The sequence below is a fragment of the Micromys minutus genome (genome assembly GCF_963924665.1).
Source record: "Micromys minutus genome assembly, chromosome: 3".
NCBI classification, from domain to species: Eukaryota; Metazoa; Chordata; class Mammalia; order Rodentia; family Muridae; genus Micromys; species Micromys minutus.
Window position 1 is genome coordinate 92,707,739 of NC_137972.1, and position 19,146 is coordinate 92,726,884.

A 19,146-nucleotide genomic window follows, 5' to 3' on the forward strand; every position below is an offset into this window, starting at 1 on the left:
CGGGGGCCAGCTTCTCCTCCTCTTCCTCTTCTTCCTATGCCTCCTTTTTAATATTACTTATTATTATATGTGAGTATACTGTAGCTGTCTTCAGACACACCAGAAGAGGGCATCAGATCCCATTACAGATAGTTGTGAGCCACCATGTGGTTGCTGGGAATTGAACTCAGGACCTCTGGAAGAGCAGTCAGTGCTCTTAACTGCTGAGCCATCTCTCCAGCCCAAGGTCTCAGCTGTTTCTGATGTTAAGGACAGCCGTGGCTTCCCTGGGGTTTCAGCTGCTGGTCACAGCTCATCAGGGTTTCATTCTCCTGGGTGATTTCCCTCCTATTTTACAGGTATGGAACCTGTGACACACTCAACAGGGGTGGGACTTTGGTTCAGGTTTCTGTCTCCCAGACCAGTCTTCATGGTGTAGTTTAAGGACAGTAAGGCTCAGAGCTGACCATTTGTCTCCTGGAATAGCTCCTGACATTCCAGTCCTACAGAAAATTTTCAGTTATACATGTTTGTCTTTGACCCCAGAGATGAAGAACCCCTAACCCACTAGTCAGAAAGAGCCACCTCTAGAACACACCTCCACAGAGCCTGTCATCTGAGTAAGGCCTTGCTTGTGAACAGTTTGGGATGGAATTGGCCAGTGTGTTGTCTACCTGACATTATGACTCCCTTCCACACTGCAGTATGTGTAAGAAGTCGAGTTATCCAATTTCCAAGCTAAACATGTATGCCAAGTACCAACCCAGGAACTGGGGAAGCAGGCACACTGCTGCTGACGGAGTAAGTGAGCCGGTGGTGGGCACAAACTGCAGACCACAAGATAAATGGTGAATTTCCCACCCACACCAGGCCTGGCCACAGACCTCTTCCTGGGGTATCTGGCTAGAATACTCCAAATGAACTTATCCTCATTATTAAACTTTTAATAAGAGGTTCGTGGCACATAATTAAGTGCCAGCTGCATGCACAGTCACCTCAGCCTTGGAGTTTTTTCCTAAAGTTTTATAATTCACTTAAAGACATTTTAGGCTCATTCGTACGACGTATGATGGGTCTGAAAGTAGGAGAAACCCAGGCTCGCTGAATCTGCCTTGCCGCTCCTCCCAGAATCACCTCTGAAAGCACAGGGTTCTGATGAGGCTGGAACCATAACTCCAGCCAGTCATGAGGGTGAACCAAGGTCTCTGTGAATAGCTGGACAGGAAGGAACCTGTGTAGTCTTCATTGATAACAAGTGCCTTGGTGAGAGACGGATTGAAGCCGTTTAAAGACCCGAGTCTGTAGATCCTGAAACCAGCGTTATGTCTAACGCTGAGTGTGAGATAAGCCATCAGTGTGTCCTCCGTACAGCCACATGGAGCTAGAGAAAGCTGGAGGGAGACATCAGTGTAGGAGTTGGCCAGATGTGACAAGGGAGAAGGTTAGCCCCAGCAGAAGCCACTTCATAAAGCAAAGCTGGGGAAATTGTCAAGGAGCCGCTGCCACCAAGTAATCGGCCCAAGGTTACAGGGGAAGAGGCAGAAACAGGAGGCAGAGCCTAAACTGGAAGGTCTTAAGGACCACACTGAGGCCTGTGTGCTGATGGTGTGGGCATCAGGCAGGACAGGCTTTGGTGTCTGGTTTCTCTGGCAGTGCTCAACTTCCAACCAAGGAAGTTCCCCCAGGACCCTCAGCCTGAGGCTCACACCCAGGGGTGATTGTTGGGACTCTTGCCCAACATAGAGAGGATGTGGTTGGGCTGAGAAATTCCACTCCAGGTCACTCAAGCTAGTGGAATGTTGGCCACCGGGAGGGAAGATACTGCCTGTGTTGATGGGGGCTGTTTATCCAGCTCATCCTTTCTGTCCCAGGCACATGCGACCTCTGGCCAGTCCTCTAGGAATTCACCCTAAATCTGAGACTGGAACTTAGGTGTGACTCAGTGGCAGCAATGGGGAAGGGGCTGTGACCAAGAAGGCTGTCTGTGGAGAGTCCCAGTGGCCGGGGGCTGGGTTGCCCTGGGAACTCTGATGCTCTGGCTCCCTAGGAGAAGATGGACTTAGGCTGAACCTCCATAACTCTTGGCTCGAAGTGCTCTTCTCTTCCTGCCTGGCCCGTGTTCCTTCACTTCCCCACTTTTTCATCTGACACCAGCTCCAGCAAGACACCGCTCCTTCTCTTGCTCTGGAGTCAGATCCGAAAACACAGCGCATGATTCTCTGGGCAGGCTGACATTTATATAGCACTCTAATTAAGGCAGAAATTGTATCTTCGACTTCATATTCCCGAAGGCAGAAGCACCTCCTAACGTTTGGCATATTGGCCTCTGCAGACGTCCGGAGGAGAGGCAGGCGGCACCCATTGACCCCTGAAGCTCCTCCCTCCTGGCTGAGCCCTGTTCTGCCCAGCTTCTACCCTCAGGACCTGACAGGCAGAAGATGGGTCATGAGCATGATGTTCAAGAAAGATTGCAGAAGGGCCGGACAGCGTGGGGTTTAAAGTCAAGGTTGCGCTGGGCATGGTGGTGCATGTTTGTGATTCCAGAGGCAGGCTTATCCAGGACTTCAAGCCTAGTCTATACTGAGGGTTCCGGCTGTGCCAGGAGGCCACACCAAGAGCCTGTCTCAAAAGCCAAACCAAACAAAATCCAAAAAGTTGGTAGAAATGGTTTTGTAGCATTCGAGGCCTGGGGTCCAGACCCTAATATTACACAAAAGGGAATGAATGAGTCAGCTTTTCCTGGAGCCATTTTGAGTGACCATGATCCTAGAGCACAGATTTAAATTATCCCAAATTCTATGTTCCAACATGGAAACAGTTTTTAAAAGATTTTAAGGTTTTACAGAACAGAGAAAGTCATAAATCGGGGAAATGTTTAGAATACACAAGTGGGTACCTCATAGAGACGGGCTCACTGAGATGGGGGAAGCTTTTCTGTCGGCCTAAGATGCTGTCTGCTGATGTTCTTAGCTTTCAGATGCTGGCTAGTCAATAGATTCCTTAAAAGCTCTTTCCTTACTGTCGCAAGATATTGTCCAACATAGATGTGGGCAAGGAATGCCTGGAGCTTATTCTGAGACCAGGTACTTAGCCCCTGGGCCTGCAGCATTCCAGTCTCTCCACAGTGCTGATTCTAATCGGCTAGTCCTCTCTGCAGACAGGCCCCTTTCCAGGGCTCTTGCCTCACAACTCTCTTTGGAAGTTTCTGTTCATAGGGGCATCACACACCTGCAATCACAGCAGCTGTGGTAGGTACGGGTAGAGGATCCGAGAGGCAGGGCATTCCCAGCCATATTGTGAGTTCCTCAGCTGCATGAGAGCCTATCAGAAATAAGTCCAGGCTGATGGGCAGAGCGGGGAGGCTGCGGCTGGGAGGGGGCAGATGGAGAGGGGAGGGGGCAGACAGAGGGGGGAGGGGCAGGTGGAGAGGGGAGGGGGCAGACAGAGAGGGGAGGGTGCGGCGGGGAGGGGGCAGATGGAGAGGGGAGGGGGCAGATGGAGAGGGGAGGGGCAGATGGAGAGGGGAGGGGCAGATGGAGAGGGGAGGGGGCAGATGGAGAGGGGAGGGGCAGACGGAGAGGGGAGGGGCAGATGGAGAGGGGAGGGGGCAGATGGAGAAAGGAAGGGGCAGATGGAGAGGGGAGGGGGCATTTGGAGAGGGGAGGGGGCATATGATGGACAGGGGAGGCCAGGGCAGGGAGGGGGTGGACGCTAACGCAGCAACACAAAAGGCATTTTTGAGAAAGAGTGAGGGAAAAACCCAGGGAGTGCCCAGAACCCAGACCCTCTTCTGAACAGCACACTAGGGTAAATTTCACTTCCTTCATTATCATCTACCAAGTCACAGTTTAAAAGGAGTTGTAAAAGGCCCAGAGAGTGGCCGTGGTGGCCCAAGTCTCAGCACAGAGAAAAGTAAGGTTGGGCACCTCAAGTGGGGCTCACGGTGCAGCTCTTCCTCCCCCGAGCAGGCCTGTGTGGCCACATGAGCCATGTTCGTTGTCAAGTTTTTGGCCCGATGGTTCCCACCACTGACTCTCTCAGCAGGAGTAAGGTGGGTCACAGGGCCTCAGGGCCCCTGAGGACTAGGCCACAGCCTTGTGTCACAGAGGCTCAGGGCTCAGCAAAGGCTGTCTAGGTAGCAGCTGTATAAAATATATTGCCAGTGTGTTGATCTCTGACACCCATACACCTGCTGCCTGCCCCCTCTCCCAGCAAAGGCAGACTCCCCGACAAGAAAGGACTAGCACTTAACTCTGCAAGGCTTCCCGGCCCTCCCTACCCCTTTAGTGAACAAGAGTACTAATGATCTGGGTTAAATGCTCTGGTCTCCACGGATGTGTTCTGTGTATTGATTGAAAGCTGCCTTCTGACTACAGGAACATGGCCCAGACATATATGCAAGACACACGTGAGACAGGATAAGAGGCTGCTTTCCAATTGTGACTCTTGCTGAGGCTTGATCCTGTGCGCTCTGGGGCACAGAAGTATAAATCCTGGCCGTGTGTTAGTAGGACTCAAGGTGTTACTTGCTGAGCTTGTAAAGAATACACCAGGCAGAGCTGCGAGTCAGTCGACTGCTTTAGGAGGTGGTGAGATGCCGTATGATCGAGGCGGGGAGGTATCTCATGTTTGGCTGTAAAGATGAGAAACTGAGGCACAGAGAAAAGGCTAGCATCTGGTGGTTGTGGTGGAGGCTGTGCCTTCTAAGGGCTGTGAAGGTGAGCAGGTGGTGCAGAATCCCCGAAGCCACCCTTGGAGGGAAGCCTCTCCAGGGCCTGCTGACTACAGCTCTCCTTCCCACAGCCTGATGTTCACCAAGGTGAAGCTGGAGCAGGTGCTGAAAGGCCCGGAGGAAGCCCTGGTGACCTGCAGGCAAATGCTGCGCCTGTGGCAGACCCTCTACAACTTCTCTCAGCTGGGGTAAGTGGCTGCCGTTGCCTCTTGGCTTGCTCAGGATACCGGGCAGAGTTGGCGGGTGGTGGCCTGAAAGGCCACAGTACCCACAAAATGTGGTTGGTGGTTTGAACGGAGATGTGGAACTCAGTGTTTAGGGCTTGTTCACAGTTTGGTTTGAGTCTCCTGGCAGTCCTCTGGACCCACACACAGACCCAGGTAGAAGACGGCATCTGAGAGAGGCCGTGCGCTCCTTGCTTACGTCTGGTCCTGCGCCAGCCATGTACATCTCCGTTATCAGAGATGGCCTCAGCCCTTATCTAATGTGCCGGTCACTTGTCTGTTATGTGACCCCCACGCTGAGAACCGCTGCCTCTGAGAGCCCTCTCTCCTAGTGAAATCAGAGGAGACCCAGGAGAGTAAGAAGGAGTGGAGAAACCTGAGTCAGCCCTCTCTTTGCAGGCCAATCGGCCTGGGAGATTCCAGAGCAGGTAGAAACTTCCAGAAAGCTGTGCAGGTGGATTTTTTCACAGAGGGAGTAGAGACAGTCCCTGGTGGTAGGCACTGGAAGGCCAAGGATCATCCTTGAGGTATTTGTATGCAAATGGGTTTTGCTTTCAGACCCTCTGGCTGTAGCAGCTAGAACAGGTACACAGACTGGCCCAGTTTGCACGGGGCTTGCCCTGGAACCTGCTGTTCCTATCTGCCAGGCGAGTAGACTGCACGTCCAAGTGGTCAGTCTAGACAAGGTCCCTTAGGGGGGTAGCTTTGGCTCAGAGGAGCTGTGGAGCTGCCAGGTGTTCTCATAGGGATAGGGACAATTGAGCTGATGTCCCAAGTCATCACACACACACACACACACACACACACTCACACACACACACACACTCACACACACACACACACACTCACACACACACACACACACACTCACACACACACACACACACACACACACACACACACACACACACACTCCATTCTGTCCGGAGAGGCCGCTCAGGTTCATAATGTAGGAAAACTTCCATAACTCTCTCACCCCAATATTCAGCAGGACTCAGCCAGGTTGCTACTTGCCCCACAAGCCTGGATCCAGTCCCTCCTGGCTGCCTCAGGAGACAGGAAAGGCTTTTCTTTGAAACCTAGAGCTGTAAGCCAGACCCCAGGGCTTGTAAAAGTCTAATTTTGGACAATCATAAACTAAAACCGAAATCTAGAGTCTGAGGGTCTGGTCTGCCCACTCACCCTAGCCAGCCTGCGCCATCCCACCCAACACCCCTGGGTTCTGTTCAAACCACACTCATGTCCTCATTGCCCCCAGTCCCTCCTTCATGAAGCTACCACCCGCCACCCAGAAGCCACTCAGCCTTTTCCATAACAGTCTCAATGACTTGCTTAGCTTGGCCAGTCTCCCCTCTGGTCCAGGGATCTTCAAAGTAACATGCGACTCGCTAGCCTTAAACTATGCAGCACAGTCCCCCATGATGGGCTGTTTCCGTGTCTTAGGAAAGGATCTCTCTTGAGAACAAGTTTGATGGGCACCTACATGGAAGTGAGCCTGAAGTTGGCTCCTGCACAGGTGCCAGTCAGCGGCCTTGTGAGCCTTGTCATGGTGACAAACCACGTCAGGGCCAGTGTGAGTCAGGACAACAAAGATACCCTGGGCTGTGGGAACATTTGTGGAGCCAGCATCTTGGTATACCTCCAAAGAGAACATACCTTCTGGCTCTCTTCAGTCCTCCCACCCCCTGCCCATGCCACGTGCAACTGGCTTCCTTGGCGGTGCGAAGGGGCCGTCTAAGAGAGTGACAACTACTGCCTTTCTGAGCAAGGGCCTCCTTTCTGCCCCTCCCCACCCCTACTCCTACTCTGAGCAAAGAGAAAGTTCTCAGCAGGTGGGAGACCCTGGACTCAGGGAGATGGATGAGGAAGAACAGGGGATCACCAGGTGTGTTGTCTGTCCCTCCATCCTCTCTAACCAGGGCTTTGGGGGGTGGCAGTCTGAGGATTCCTTTGCAGAGGGCAGCACCACCCAGGCTGTCTGTAGAAGCCCACAGTGCCGGTTCCTGGAGGTCTCACTTTCAAGGAGGCACCGACATTGGGGGGGGTCCTTCCATCAAACAGAGTGGTACAGGACCCATGCTGGTCTGTCTGTCCTGCTTGTCTCTGCCCTTCCCTGCTATTCTAGCTTGGTTCCCTTTCTTGAGCCCGAACTCAGTCTCTGAGCCTGGGTTTCCTCTCAGCCCCTGCTGGTCCTGGAGCTCTTTCCCCCTTTGTCTTTCAGGGGTCTGGAGAGGGACAGCAACTTTGAAGGCCTCACGGTGAAGAAACAGAATGGTATTCACCTGACTTTACCAGACGCCCATGATGCAGACTCTGGTAAGATCAGGGTTGATTTGGCTCTGGGTGGGGTTGGCAGCTGGGCCACAGATCGGTGGTGGTCACCCGTTGTGGGCAACAGAAAGGAGGTCCCCACCTCCTAGGCATAATGAAGAGGAGAGTGGAACAGGAAGTTGGTGTGGGCAGAGCCGGCTGCCCCTTACACCAAGGCCAGAGGCCAGTGTCTGCCCAGTGTCCGGCTCAGGAGTCAAACAGAAAGGAATGGGCCGAGGTCATTTCCGTTTGAAGCTGGGTTGACTGAAACAAGAACTCATCCCAGAGTCCAGGGCTGGTGAAATTTGAAAGAGTTCAAGAATTACAAACGTACACCCTTAAGAATTACGTACACCTTTAAGGCCAGGGCCTGCTTCAAGCAGAGCACATTCCTCAAAGACACGAAGAAATTTGCCAGAGTGCAAGTGGAGTCGACTCGGTAAAATTGCTCTTTTATCCCCATACTTCAGGGACAGGAGCCAAGCTGTGAGGGACCCCAGAGACACGTAGAGCAGGGGTGCTCAGCAGTTGGGGGAACCACCGAACCCAAAGAAGGGCACAAGTTTCCTTGCAATTAGAGAGAGAATTGTATCCAGTTATTAGGACTTCCTGTGTGCTTGTCTCATAACCGGAAGTTGTCTGTGGTTTGTCCCGAGGCCTCCTGGGTTTATTGGAGCCTCCATTGCCTCTGAGAAAGAGAAAGTGATGTGTTTCACCCGCATGGGAATTTTAAATGTCGGCAGTATCCAGAGCAGGGTCCATTCCATCCACAGCCACAGCAGGAGAGGTTCCCTGTCGGTGTAGGTTAGCCTGAGCCATCTCCCGATTATCTCTTGCTTCGAGGCTTCAATGAGAGGGATCTTAACCTAAGAAGAGGTGTGTGTTCTGTGAGAGCTGGTCTGCATCTACCTGCGCATACTGGGGCCACTTAAATATGTAGCTGCAGTGTCTTCAGAGCCTTGTGTGACTACACTTCCACTTAAGTTTAACCAGCCCCTATTGTTGAACATTTCGGTAATTTCCTGTTTGCCATAGTAAAGGGGGAGTCACATGAGCGTCTTTGCTGACACTGTGGTTATTTTCCCTGGGGATAAATTCTCAGTGGGATTTTACTAAATTACCCCTGAAGAAGCTAGCTTGCCCAGCTGTAGAGAGGAGTGGGCAGAAGGTCCTCTCTCGTGGGTCTGTGAGCTGGTTTTTTGGTTTGGTTGTTTCGTTTTTGGCAGCTGCCCTGCACTGCTCTGGATGCCCTGTCTGGATGCTGGCTGGACACTGACTGCAGCATGTGACATCCTGACTTCCGCTCAAACCTGTGCTCTCTTGCTCTGCAGGTTCTAGACGGGCATCATCTATTGCTGCCTCAAGGCTGGAGGAGGCCATGTCGGAACTAACCATAACAACCTCAGTCCTAAAGCAGGGCCCCATGCAGCTGTGGACCACACTGGAACAGATCTGGCTGCAGGCTGGTGAGTGTCCCCTGCCCAGCTGTTGTTCCCAAGAATGCTCACCTGTGTGGCATGGGGGTGGCGATTTCTGATGTGGCTTACACTTGAGTTCTATCGTTCTACCGTTCACTCTCCTTCCTCCTTAAGCTCGTCCTACCCTTAGAGAAGGTGCGTGGTCAGAACTCAGACACTGGGATCTTGTCCTGGTGCCCAGGATCGTCAGACTGAGAGGCATGCTTCAGAAGAACAAAACCACCCACCTCCCTGTCTCTGAGGTTTCTGCTTGTGTTATCTGCCTGGCTATAGGTTTCCATCTTTGCCCAGCGGGGAGAGTGCTTGGTCGGGAGAGGTGTGGATAAAACAATTCCGAGGGCTAATGAGACGGGGACAGGGTGGGGTCAGCACTGTTCCCACAAGCAAAGGACTGCTGAAGGGATCGTTTTCCGGAAGCCCTGGCTTGGGTCACCCAGATTGGAGTCCTGTACTGCCTGACAATTGGCTAGCCCCAGTCTGAAATGACTCACGTGGGAGCAATTGGTGGGGCACATAGTGGGTGTTCCATAGATATTCCACGGCTTCTGGAGCCGTCTCTGGGGTCACGGTGGGCCAGAGGCTGAGAAGCACCCACAGACTGTGCCTGGCGCAGACATGCAAATGACTGGCTCGCTGGAAAGTGTTCGGCAACTGCCCGTGGTGTGGTGGATTCCAGGGGAAAGAAAATCAAGATGTAGATGAAGACAGCTACAGTGTACTTATATCTAATAGATAAATAAATCTTTTTTTAAAAACCAGTAGAATAAGATGTCTGTGGCAGAAGAGAGGAGGATGAGAGACCCGAACCTCTGCAGGCCGCCTGCCTTGGTCCAAAATGGCCAAGACTGGACCCCATTTCCTCTGAGTTAGTCTCACTTTCGCCCCAGACCTCACAGGGCTGGGCTGTAATCCCCAAGGATGGGGTATAGAGTAGAAAGCAGCAGAGAGCAGATGGCCAGTTCCCTGGCAAGCCAGCGTCGGGATGCTCACTACTGAGACCCCAAGGTTACTCCCGGCATGCTTCCACATACGGGCACAGTAGTTTGCAGCTTGCGCCCACTTTTCCTGTCCTGGATTCTAAATGTGGAGAAAACGATACTGGCCCAGACTTCACGGAAAGCCCATACAGGACAGCATTGTGATCATGCACATGTTACCCCGATTAACGTGTCAGAATTTCTTGGGCCGTGTGAGGAGCTGGGAGAGCACAGTTGGAAGAGGACTATCAGAGGACGCACAGGCACAAGAGCAGAGATGCTTCTGTTCCCTCAGGAAGCCATGGAGTCACACTAGCTTTCCGAGAGACATAACACCCTAGGGCAGAAAACTACACCCATGCTGGGGCCGGCACCAGCTTCAAGGGCTGTGTCCATGACCCCTAGGCCTCCTGTTTTACCGATGTGTCTTGAATTTGTACTTGGATGTATGTCGTATACAAGAGAGAAGCCTATCTCAACAGCGCAGAAACAACAGCCGTAGGAGGCGCTCTGCCCTCCCTAGGGCATTGCTCACGTCTATGTGGCTCACAGTGGCCCCTTGCAACATTCTGAGACCCAAGATAAACTGGAGGGGAAAGCACCCTCTTTCTGTAAGGACTAGAGTTTGCACACATCCCCTTACGTCGTGATTCATGGCCAGGGCTTCGTTACTTGACTGCCCCTAACTGCAATGGGCTCTGGCACTATCCTGCTTGTTCTGGTGCCTTACCAATGTACATCTTTCATGCTCAAGAAGGGAGTAAGAGAAGGTGTCCTAGGTCTCATTGTGAGCATGTTGGGACCCCTTTGTGTCCTGTCCCCTGGCTGCCATCTTCACCAGCATCTCCTGAGTCCTTGTTGGAAGAAAAGCTGCCAGGACCAGCCCGCCATGGGCACACCTTCTCAAACTGTCCCATCCGACCCAGGCTAAGCATTCAGTAACCCCTCCACAATGGTAATGATCCTGAAAGAAGCTGTGCGTGAACAGGAAAGAAGAGGATCCTTCATCGTTTCTGGGGGAGCTAACCACCTAAGTTTGGTTAGGGATAGATTGCAGCCCAGTCTGGCCAATAAGTTCCACTGTGAGACAGCTCCGGCTGGGAAAGCACGTCCTTCTCTCCAGACTTACTCTTTCCTCTCCCTCAAGTCTCCCGAACTCAGGGAGAGTTTGCCCAGAGGCTGTAGAGATCTTGCTTCCTGGGCAGTGAGTCCATGAGAATGGGAATCCTGCCCCCAGACCCATGGGTATTACAGAATCTTCAGTGTAAAGAGGGACACTGAGAGCAACACAAACACGTGAGCACACACACACATGCACACATGCACACACACATGCACACAAACACATGCACACATATGCACAAACAGGCATGCACACACACTCATACAAACACACACAGGCACACACACACCTCACTACTTGATATCATCTCTGACAGAGAGGGGTATGGAAACAGACTTCCCCGGCCCTGGAGATTCAAGGACTCCTGAGTGACCTAGGCTCTCTGTGTTTGAGGCCAGCCTGCTCTGCAGTCCCCGCTCAGTCATGCCACCGGGGTGTGTGTCTGAATTGGTCTTAGAAGGCTCCTGCCTCTTAGGGCAGGGCCAGGCTGAGAGCACAGAGCAGAAAAGGCCACAAGAGCCGCCTGCTCCTGTGGCCCTCAGCTCCCTTGAACCATCTTCGCTCTTCATTCTTTGCCTGTCTTCCTTGGCTCTCTGCCAGGCTCCTACCCTGCTGGTTCCTCTTGGCGTCGGTGTCTTGGAAGGCATCTCCACGTGCTCCCCTCCCCCTACGGTCAGGACTAGTGGAGTCCTGGGCCCTGCCTGCCCGCCCCACCCCTGCCATGCTTTCTGGAACTCAGTGTTGGAGGGGCACGTGACCTCCGGCCTTTCTCTATCCTACTCACACATTTCTATCCTTATTCTGAGCATCTGATACCTCCTCAGGGCCTGCTTTGTGGCAAGCCATACGGACCTCCTTTGAGATGGATTAAACCGCCTCGCTGTGGTTGTCAAGACCAGCCAGCGGAGCTCCTTTTTAGATCAGTCGCTCTCAACCGTCGTAATCCTGTGACTCTTTGATAGAACTCTTCACTTTGTGGTGACCCCAACCATAAAGTTATTTCATTACTAACTGTAACGTTGCTGCTGTTGTGATTTGTAATGTAAATGCCTGATACAGGACCTGTGGAAGGAATCATTCAACTTTCAAAGGGGTTGTGACCCATAGGTTGAGAACCCTGTTGTTTTCTCTCCTGTCCCCAGGCCCTTCCTAAATGCTTCCCTTTTCTGGAGCCTTGGCAGGGTCTCACGTGGGAAGGCACAGACCACCAGGCCAGCCTGAGGCCAGGACACTCACTGTTGCACACGAGTGTGGCGATGGGAGCCTCATTGTTGCACACGAGTGTGGCAGTGGGAGCCTCAGTGTTGCACACGAGTGTGGCAGTGGGCGCTAAATGAGAGTTAACTGAGCCGCCAAGACTGGGTGCAGGGTTAGATCAGATGTCTCTGAGAGGAAGAATAGAAGGGAAGCTTGCAAAGCTCCAGGGAGCAGATGTTTTCCATTTGTACCCCGTGGAGAGAACAGAGGGGAGGGAGCAGAGAGAGCCTTGGAGCTGAAAGGAAGACCAGAAACAGGATGAAGAGGAGGGTAAGAGGGAGGCAGGGAGGACGGGTGATGAGATGGGAGCAAAGAGAGGGAGGAGCTGGGGGAGGAGGGAAGAACGGAGGTGTGCTAGCTGCCCCAGATAAGCCTAAGCTCGTAGTGGTGAGTACTAACTAGTCCAGCTCTAGCCAAGGGAGCACATGGGTGTAGGCATTGGTGGGCCTGGCAGCCAGGCCTGTAGGAAGAGGATCCAGGCGGTGGTGGGCACCATGCCACCAGGCTCCTGCTGCAGTTGCGGTTGGCTGGCTGGCTGGCTGGCTGGCTAAGAACACCATGTTTGGTAAAACAGCAGGCAGTCGCTGGGGCACCTGCCCATGGGCACTGAGGTTCCGAAACGTGCTGTAGTGAAGCCTCCAGAACCCGGGTAGCCATTGTCACATTTGAGGCTTCGCCAAGGACCTGTACGTAAGGGGCTGTTCACAGCATGGCCAGAGCCCTCAGGAGACCTGCCTCTCTGGCTTTGGGCTGTGTCACCTGGCTTCCTGCCAAAGACCCAGAAGAGAGCAGGGCGGCCCACTTCTCAAGGAGCGTTCCTTACTGAGTGGCTTCTGAAAGCCCCAGGGTCCCTAGCACTCCCTCTAATTGAAATCTGTTGATGTGAACACACCCAAGGCAGGGACCACGGACAGTCTCCTGAGGACTTGGAGGACAGGGCAGCAAATTGTAAACAGCTTAATGAGGCATGACAGGGCTGGCTGGGGCTGCTGAGAGAGAAAGATCTAGGCACCGTGAGTCTGACCCTGGATCCTCAGAGCTCCTGTCCACAGAGAGCCACCACCACTGGTGCTGGCATGTGCGGTGTGGGCATCCACCCTGCACCAAGCCTCCCACCATTCCCCTGGAGACCCGCCACAGTAGAGCCTGCTGCAGCCTGGCCCTTCTTCTCTCTGCTTACTTAACTGTGGACTCCTGTAGGAAAACCTCCCTGACCAGTATGGCACCACCCGGCCCACACCGTACCTGTGACACCCAGAAATGGTGCCTGTGGTTTCCCTACCCTCTCAGGTGTTTTAGTGGCTTGGTTACCATCGCTGCTTCCCTCGTTCACTTTCCTTACGGGACAGGACACGTGGTCGGTGGTTGCCCAGTGTACACTCAGCTATGAATACAGACTGTTCAAAGGCCCCAGAGGCAGCTCAGCAGGACAGTAAATAAGGAGAGCTGAGAGGGATTCAGCCAAATCCACGACCTCTGGCCAGCCCCGCCCGCCCTGTGAGGCCCTGGTGTTTCTCTGTCTCTAAGGATAGGACCCTTGAGTGTCTACCTGTCTCTCTAGCCATGGTATGGGAATGTGGTTCCTCTGGTTTCCTTTCTCAGATTATCCAGCTCCTTAGCACCGGTTAGCTGAAAGTGCTCCAAATGCTCTCTGTAACGTTTGGATGAGGCAAGCTGCTTGGATTACAGAGCACGTTAGGTAGCATTCCTGCTAAGAAGCCCTGCTGCTCTGCACCACAGTCAAGGCCTTCCTGACAGGCAGAAGGGATTGGCGGAGCAGGTCTGTCCACCTCTTCCTGGGAGTTTCCATTGGAAATGTCGGTTGCCTTCCCCACCCCAGACATGCTCTGAACTGGTGTAACCCCAGCGTTCAGCCCGTGCTAGGAAAAGCTCTTGGCAGAGTCACAAGCCAGACTCTGCTGGCCTCCCGCGCGCCCCATCTGTGTTACCATCCTTCTGTGACTTCCGCCTGGGCACCAGCTCCGGGAGGGGGCAGCCGAGCTCTGGGGGCTGCTTGGAAAGAAAGGCAGAGTGGAGTGGGCCAGCGAGCAGCTTTTCTAAAAGTGTCTGTGGTGGGCGAGCGCCTGTGCCACCGGTGTGGGGCTGAAATGCGCAGTTCTGTGGGCTGCCCAGAAATGGGAGAAACTGTACCTTTTCCCATACATCTGCATCTCGGGATAATCTGAAGCTGCCTGCTGGCCAAAAGGTGTGTGTGTGTGTGTGTGTGTGTGTGTGTGTGTGTGTGTGTGTGTGTATGAGTGTGTGTATGAGTGTGTGTATGTGTGAGTATATGTGTGTGTATGTGTGAGTGTGTGTATGTGTGAGTGTGTGAGTGTATGTGTGTGTGAGTGTGTGTATGAGTGTGTGTATGTGTGTGAGTGTGTGTATGAGTGTGTGTATGTGTGTGTGTATGTGTGTGTGTATGTGTGAGTGTGTGAGTGTGTGTGTGCAAGTGTGTATGTGTGTGTGAGTGTGCATGCATATGTGAGCTTGAGAGTGAAGCTGAGGGGGAGGGAAGGCCAGCTCTGTGGTGTCCTTCCTCCCCCCTCAGCTTAACGAAACAGAGGGAAGAGCCTAATTACACACCCTTCCTCTAAGACTGCTTCTCAGAACTAATGAGACAAAATAGCTTGTGAATTTGGGGTTTGCCCAAGTTGGCCTCCCTAGTACAGGTCTTACCCATGCCATTGTTACCTCTTGGTTGTCACTTTGTGGGCCTCAGGAGAGTCCCCGGAGTTCTCCCTCCATTCTTCCCAGGGCTTGGTTCCTCTGGGGTTTCAAACACCCCCACTCCATCCTGATCATGCCCGGGCCTAGTAAACCCCTCGGGTAATGTGACTAAGGGACCTCCAGAAAAGTTACCCAGAGAAGCAGACAGACACCGAAACGCGTCAAAGACACACAAGCAAGCATTCAACGCTGGGCCACGCCATTCCCCACCGCCCGCCCCCCAGGTCTGAAGTCAGACAGCCTGACACACTGACCCTGTCAGTTACTCGCTCCTCTGCTGTTCCGGGTTCTCTTCTTTTCTTTTTTCTGCTTGAGACTTGTTTTTAAATACATGTGAATTCTTCTTTTTTTAAAGATTTATTTATTTATTTTATTTATTTGAGTACAGTGTAGCTGTCTCAGACACACCAGAAGAGGGCATCGGATCCCATTCCAGATGGTTGTGAGCCACCATGTGGGTGCTGGGAATTGAACTCAGGACCTCTGGGAGATCAGCCAGTGCACTTAACCGCTGAGCCATCTCTCCAGCCCCTGTTCCAGGTTTCTGTTCTGGGATGGTGGAAGTACGTTCTCCAGAGTTTCTATGGCATTGACTAAAGCAGTTTGTGTGAATCCCCAGCGTGGTGACTGACGGTGCCCACTGACAGCACCCTGCCTGTGACTTCCCCCCACTCACACTTCACCCCTCTGTTTTCACAGCTGAGCTGTTCATGGAGCAGAGACAACTCAAGGAAGCAGGTTTCTGCATCCAGGAGGCTGCTGTCCTCTTTCCCACCTCTCACTCGGTGCTCTACATGCGAGGGCGGCTGGCTCAGGTGAAGGGCAGCTTTGAAGAGGCGAAGCAGCTGTACAAGGAGGCGCTTACTGTAAACCCGGACGGTGTGTGCATCATGCACAGCCTGGTAAGCCACACTCCCCTCCCACGACCTCCCTTCACATCCCCCTCACCCTTTATTCCAGCACACCCGGCTGATGCTGTGCTGATGCTGTGCTGATGCTGTGCTGATGCTACTTCCAGGCATCTCTAGGAGGTGGCTTCCTGCCAGCTCTGCTATGAGAGACATCTGTCAGTATGTGTCTTGTAGGTATGAGTTGTTTCCCTCTCATTGGAGTCTGAATTGATTGGGGAAAGAAAAATCTGGAAGGGATGGTTAGCTTTTTTTTTTTTTTTTTTTTTTGTGACTTTCATGTTGCTGTGAAGTTCTGTGTGTGATGTAATCCCAAAATTCTATGGCTACTTGTTAAAGCCTTACCCTGGGAGCTAATCCAGACTCTAGGCCATTCCAGAAACACCTTGTATGAGATCCAGTCACTGGGCTGCCTCTTCCTTTCCAGGGGAGCTCGGTTTGCCTAAGGGAATCAAGGTTCTCAGAGGTGACCGTGTCAGGTCTGACATGAGTGTACACTGAGAATGGCCCCTGGGTTGTAAAAGGGCTCACCAGACCCCAGTTCTAGGACATGGACATAGGACTTGAGCACCAAGGACACAGTGACAGGCCCTCACCTGTGGGAGGTTGGGCAGCTGAGAAGCCCTCATTCTGACCATGGGTAATCATGGGCAGCCGAGCCTGTCTCCGACCCTTGAGTTTGCTTATCTCTTAGTAAAGATGCTATTGTCAGGGAAGTACTGATGGTGTTTCTTCTACATGTGATCTTTCACCCCCGTTTTCCTTTCTGCTTCCAGAGAACAGAGATTAGGACACATAGAGTGGTCCCTGAAGGACCACCGAAGACTGACACCCCCTAATCTTGAGAATGACTCTTGTAGCACCCCTAACATCTGGCCCTGGAGAACACAGGATGGGAAGGGTTCCGTGTGGTCGGGGGTCTCCGTTACCAGAGAGATCTTATTAATCTCTGACAGGAAGCCATGGATTTCAAGTTGGGTTTGAGGAGGTTAGGCACAGGCTCAGGAATCACTTGAGAGGATAGGAACCCGACCCCAGTAGAAACTGGACCAAAGCATCTTTATATCCTTCGTAACCCACTAGTTCCTGAAAACAGAACCAAACCTGCTCAGTTCCCATTTCTGCTGCCAGGTTTCTTCTTAGGCTCTGTGCATTTTGAGCCCCAGCTAAGGAGAAAAAAAAAATTGTAAGCCACGATGTCACACCCTGTCCCTTTCCATGGCTCCCTCCTGTCCTGTGGTCAACCCAGCTAGTGGCTGGTTTATCACAAGGCACACCTTCTCCTTCCTCCTGCGTTTCAGCCATTGGATTTGCAGGTTAGTGCCTCACTAGAGGTTGTATCTAGAAGACGGGATTGTTAAGGAGGACTGGGCAGCCATTATTTGTGGATCTGAGCCTGCAGCCCCAACCTCCAAACCCAGTAACAAGTACAATTTTGAAGTAACAGCGGCCCATTTTTTCATTTATGCTCATTATTGTTTGTAGCTATTTTCTTGAAATTGAGGCAGTTTCCAACCATGGGTTTCTATGGTAACCGAATAACTGTTGAGAGTAGCTCCCTGCAGATGTTACTGAAACGGTCCCTTCTCTCCTCCTGGGGTGCCCACTCTCAGTCACCAGCAGCCAGAGGGGCAGTCGGCTCCTGAGTGGGCAGCCTATGCCTTTTCCACAGGCTTTGTTCCTGCCAGCATAAAGAGTAGCAAATGGCCTGGAGAAGACTCACTACGCATACTTTCCTAAAGACGTGTGAACGCTTTAGCATGCCGATCTCAAGTGTTCCCCTCATCTAAATGTCTCCCTTGTGTTGCTGGCCTGTGACTCAGGACATCGGAGCTCTCATCCTGGCTCAGGCTCTGGTTGACTTGAGTGACACGGGACAAGAGTTAACTTCCATTGTTCCATTATCATCCATTTTATTAGTGGATGATAAATTTCCCAAGGCTATAGTGTTTTTCTATCAAATGAGATAATGCCCACGTAGGAAAGGAGACCAGCTAGCATAAGACCACTGTCGTCTGGGCCCCTTCGCCGCCAGGCATTGAAATCATAGCACCCCCCAGGCTTGAGTGAAGATTGGGATCTTTCTTAATATTCCAGGAGGTTGAGTCAGCTTGGTATTCATACCGAGAACTCACTGTGAAAGCATCCGTGGAGAACGAGGGGGCATCATCTCGTGTCTTCTGGGATAGGTACATCCTTAGAGAAATATCCAAAGAAAAGAAGATAGGTGGATGCTGGTCCCCATGAAGTCATTACCGAGGCAGGTTGCTAGGGAGACATGGGAGCTACAGGACACCACTGAACCGTAATGCCTCAGGTAGAGGTAATAGGTACAGAGGGGAGCTGTCCTTCCCTGTGGGATCTCAGCCACATACAAGCCCAGGATGGAAAGTTTCTCTGATGTCATGGGGAAGTCCCCCTCCCTGGGGTCTGGAAAGGGGAGGGTGGGGATATTCCCAGGGTACTGTGTGGGGGCTGGGTTTGAGCCTGCAGTCACAGGGTGGGGCTGGCAAACAGCAGAAGGGGAAAGCTCGCTGGGAGCCAAAGGCTGCAAAGCTTTCTAAGGCAGGTGCAGCTCTCCCTGGATGTGAAGGGAAAGCCCTTCCTGATTCCAGCCCCACCCTCCAATACTCCTTCATGCTTCTGTGCCGGAAAAACAACAGAAATCTAGTAACAACAACAAAACCACACACACACACACAAAAAACAACAACAGCAGCCCTCTACAGTGCCCACAGCCAAGTCCAGAGCAAGATGACCCGTGATCCCTCAGACCTGGAGGTTGTCTCCTGTGCCACACTCTGTAGTTTCTGCAGGGAAATCACATGACAGGAGCAGGTGGTCGCGTGTCTGCCAGGCAGGCTCAGACCTTCGCCACCTAAGACCCTCTGAGCTGCAGTCCTTGGGACTCTGTGTTGTCAGAAGGATCTGAGCAGGTAGCCTAATGTTGCCTGCCCATAGAACATGAGTAGGGTCTTTAACAGTATCATAGAGGACTGTTGCTCTTCGGGGACGGCAGGAAGGGACCCCAGACTTGCCCTACATCTCTGTCCCAGAACTTCTGAGGAGCGCTGGACATCCCCAATAAAAAAGGGAATGTAGGAGCCAAGGCAGTGGGCGAAGGACGGCCGCGTCAGTGAGAGCTCTTCCAGGAGGGTTTTCCTGTGTTGGCACCTGAACGGGGTGGGCGTTGGTTGTTCTTGAAGCTAAGAAGCTTGACTCAGTTTCCCAGCGTAATGAAAGAAAAGGTCATTTCCTTTCCATATTTCTGAGTTGCTGTCAGTCACCCCCACCACACTAAAGGCAAGTGAATAAGAGAGGAAGCAAAGGGTCGTGAGCGAGTGAGTTCGTGGGAAATCGGTGGATTGCACAGGCCGTCTGGGACTCCACCCGGACAGTCTTCAACAGAAAACAAGTGTCCAGAGAGG

General features: G+C 52.5%; 1 protein-coding gene across 1 annotated transcript in view; it reads left to right on the forward strand.

The window, feature by feature from the left end:
- TTC7A (tetratricopeptide repeat domain 7A) overlaps positions 1-19,146 on the forward strand; it is a 101,097-nt gene that overhangs the window by 73,034 nt on the left and 8,917 nt on the right. Inside the window, exons 16-19 of the mRNA XM_080913916.1 lie at positions 4,783-4,899; positions 7,157-7,251; positions 8,577-8,711; positions 15,510-15,712. Coding sequence (XP_080770042.1) covers positions 4,783-4,899; positions 7,157-7,251; positions 8,577-8,711; positions 15,510-15,712 — 550 coding nt within the window. The remainder of the gene's footprint in view (positions 1-4,782; positions 4,900-7,156; positions 7,252-8,576; positions 8,712-15,509; positions 15,713-19,146) is intronic.